We start from the raw sequence: 3,521 nt of genomic DNA on the forward strand, positions 1-3,521 counted from the left end.
ATGATGGAGTGTAACCTGCCAGGTAAATCAATCCTTTCTTCTCCCGAGTTGTATTTGGTTAGTATTTAATCACATGAGCAGAAAAACAAACTAAGACAATGTACAAATTCTTTCTTAGGAACTGTGATACCAAACTCAGTATTGTGAAAATGGCTACTTATGCTGAAACATCCCTCTTATTATATGACTTTTTCTGGGAAGAGACCAGATAGAGCAGCGATGACAAGCTAAAGAAGTGTTCCACTCATATCCAGTTTAATGATCCAGTGAGTTTATTAGGGTTTCTTAGAACTTTTTATTGCCCTCTGCCAGCCCCTACTGAATGACTCTCTGAGGAGAACTTTGGCATCTTCAGTCAGTGTCAAGGAAATGAAATTGCAAGCAAAAGACTTTCCTAAAGTAAAGACCTGTTGCCAGGAGCCCACCATTAACTGAGGCAAATATCTCCAAATATTTCAAAAGCTTTTCTGCTAACGTTTCATCTTTCTTAGTTTGCAACAAATAAGGAGATTTAATGATTTTTTTCAGTTTTTCGACAGGCACTTGCAAATTCTTAGCCATGAATTCCAGGGATTCATCATCCACTCCAAAGAGGTCTCGATAGCGGTTTAAACTCTTCTTCAGCTTCTCCACATCATTTTCTCTGAAGATGCCTACTAAAGGAACAGATGCCAAAACTCCAGCTTTGATGGCTTCCAGCCAGATAAACTGCTGCATAGACTTGTGCTTTTCGTCAATGGCTGCCTCTGAAATATTGGGCAAGGAAAGCATAAAATTATGGCGCTTTTGAGCAGGAAGATCTTTAATCAGGGTGTTGATCAGGGCTGGAAAATCATAGTCATGTAAATGATGGTTAGAGATCAAGAAAACTGGAGGTACATCCATGTTATTATCACTAAAGGTATTCACAGAGTAGCTTCGGATCTGCTCCAGGGTCTTTTCTCTGTTAAAGGTGCGTGGTTTGGATTTCTTTTCATTTCTTAAATCAATATCCACCTTTGTCCTCACAAAGTAGTAGTTCTTTTTCATAATTCTGATTGCTTTGGCGAGGCCTAATTCATGTTTTGTAAAACGATTGGCAGAAACAATAATGAAGAAGTCATATTCTTTGAATTTCACTTTCTCCAGATAAACTTTTGGTGGAAATTTCAGAGTTCCAATACCAGGCAGGTCCCATAAATTCAAAGTTTTGATTTTGGGGTGTTTGTAAGGAGTTCTTTTCATGGTTGTCTCTACTACTCCAATTTCAGCTGCACCTTTCTCCTCATCTCCAACCCCTCTCAAGGCATTGATGAAGCTAGACTTCCCTGCTCCAGACTCTCCTGTCACAGCAACATTTATTGGGACACTCTCAATATTTTCTAATGCATCAGTGATTACAGAGTATACCCCCTGAATGTTGCCTTTTTTCAGTTGTAACTCAATTAAACTGATTGTTTCAGGAGAAATGATTTTGCTTTCTGTATTAATATTCTTAAAATATTTGTTGAAACTAGACTCCAAATCTTTGTTGTCATCATTTTCAGATGTATCAGAGAAGAGCTGACCCATGACTGTGTTGAGAAAAGGATGCTGAAAGAAAGAAGGGAGAATGAGTTGCAAGAGATTGAGGATGCCTTTGTGCTTGGCACTGTGTTCTCTCACTATGCTGTAGCCTTAGTTATGCTCTGATATTGACTAGTTCCCCTATATATTATATAAATATATAATAAACATATTCTACAAGACACAAACTAGAGTTCTTTTGTAGGAGAAAACCCCACTTGAGGAATTATCTTCAGCAAATTGGACTGAGGACCTGTCTATGAACATTTTCTTGATTTGCTATTGATGTTTGAGGACCCAGCCCACTGTGAGTTGTATCATGGCTGTGTAGATGGTCCTAGGTTATTTTTTAAATTTATTTTTTTATAAATTACATTTTATTCACTTTGTATCCCAGCTGTAGCCCCTTCCCTCATCCCCTTCCAATACCACCCTCCCTCCCTCATCTCCTCCCATGTTTCTCCCCGACCCTGGCCTATCAGGTTTCATCAGGACTGGCTTCATTGTCTTCCTTGGTCCTAGGTAATATAAGAAAGCTGGATCAAACTATAAGAAGTCAGCCAGTAATCAGTATTCTCCCAGTGTTCCTACCTCTACTCCTGTTTGAGTTTCTGCCTGACTTCACTCAGTGATGGACTGAGATCAGAATGTAAACCCTCCAAACTGTTTCCCCTTTAAAAATATTTTGTCCACTGTGTTTATCACAGCAGTAGAAAGGAAACTAGAGCAAATTTCTACTCACATTCGATCAAGCCATTAATTAGGGAAAAATTAAAACGTAAGTAAAGAAAAGCAATATTAAAAATCTACATGTGTTCTTTGACTAGCATCAACTCATAAAATCATGAGAAACTGAGCTGCCTCTATCCTGACTGGAGTGTTCTATATGAAATCCAATGTCTCCTCCATCTGTGCACACTCCCTTCAGAGTGTGCCTTCAGATGACTGGGAGCTTAGTCAACAGACAGCTAGTTTCTCAAACTGAAAACTTAGTAAAAATGAATAAAAACTGACATCAGTGCTTAATCAATGCTAAATCTCTAATAATCACATAAATCTTTGTTGTATTTTTGTTTTCAAAAGATTTCAATTAATCCAGCTATTTTATTTGATTGAAATAACTCTTAATTTTTCTGTATTTACTTTCTATTTGACTTTTTCATGAATTTGAACTTATCTCCTTGAAGAATATAAACTTGCAATAATAAAAAAAAACTGCCCTTAAAGTCCACATTAAAATCCATTTATACAATACAGTATTGCAGTATCTTCAAGTCACCATCAAGATTTCCTATTTTCTTTTAAACTTTTTATTTTATCAAAGTAATCTAATTGTGACCACAGATACAGGTCAGTTGGTAAAGTGATTTCCCAGCATGAATAAGGCCTTGGGTTCAATCCCCAGCATCTTATCATATGCATGTGGTCCTGGATCCCTATAATGCTGGGACTCAGGACATAGAGGTAAGAGGATCAGGACCTTGACGTCTTCCTTGGAACATAGTGAGTTAGGGACTAGCCTGGGCTACTTAAGACCCTGTCAGAAAAGAAAAAATATGAAGTCCAGCAAGTTTACTCTGTAGGTAAATACACTTGCTTCCAGATCTAAGAACCTGAGTTTGATTGTGGGGTATGTAATTAGCTCAGATCTCATATTTTGGCCCTTTATTCTCCATAAACCTGCCTGTGAGACCTCCCAAGGCAGCACAATGGACCTCTTCACACTTCAGGAAACAGAAAATCCCTGCTGTCACTGTGAAACTCCTCTTTGTCTCACCCCTATCAAGTCAGTTTGCAAACTTAAGCCCTGTTTCCAAATCTATTCACAACTGATCATTCCTCCTATATTACCTTCTTCCTGACTTCCTTAGTCTTTGATTATGTCATCCACATCACTGTATTTCCTGTGAGTGTTCTTATAACAACATGGATGATCAAACAGCCAGAGTTATCCTGTAGACACTGAAGTCCTATCA

The 3,521-nt window shown here is 38.0% G+C and overlaps 1 protein-coding gene across 1 annotated transcript; it reads right to left on the reverse strand.

Annotated features, from left to right (window-relative positions):
- Nucleotides 1-351: 351 nt before the first annotated feature.
- LOC129687870 (interferon-inducible GTPase 1-like) lies at nt 352-1,551 on the reverse strand. The gene has a single exon (XM_055622453.1). The coding sequence runs from the start codon at nt 1,549-1,551 to the stop codon at nt 352-354; it is 1,200 nt and encodes a 399-aa protein (XP_055478428.1).
- Between the last annotated feature and the right edge of the window lie 1,970 nt (nt 1,552-3,521).

The sequence above is a fragment of the Psammomys obesus genome, unplaced genomic scaffold, assembly GCF_907164565.1.
Source record: "Psammomys obesus unplaced genomic scaffold, mPsaObe1.curated_primary_1811, whole genome shotgun sequence".
Taxonomy (NCBI): domain Eukaryota; kingdom Metazoa; phylum Chordata; class Mammalia; order Rodentia; family Muridae; genus Psammomys; species Psammomys obesus.

Coding starts and splice junctions, on each gene's coding strand:
- LOC129687870 (XM_055622453.1), bottom strand. CDS start 1,551: ATGGGTCAGCTCTTCTCTGATACATCTGAAAATGATGACAACAAAGAT.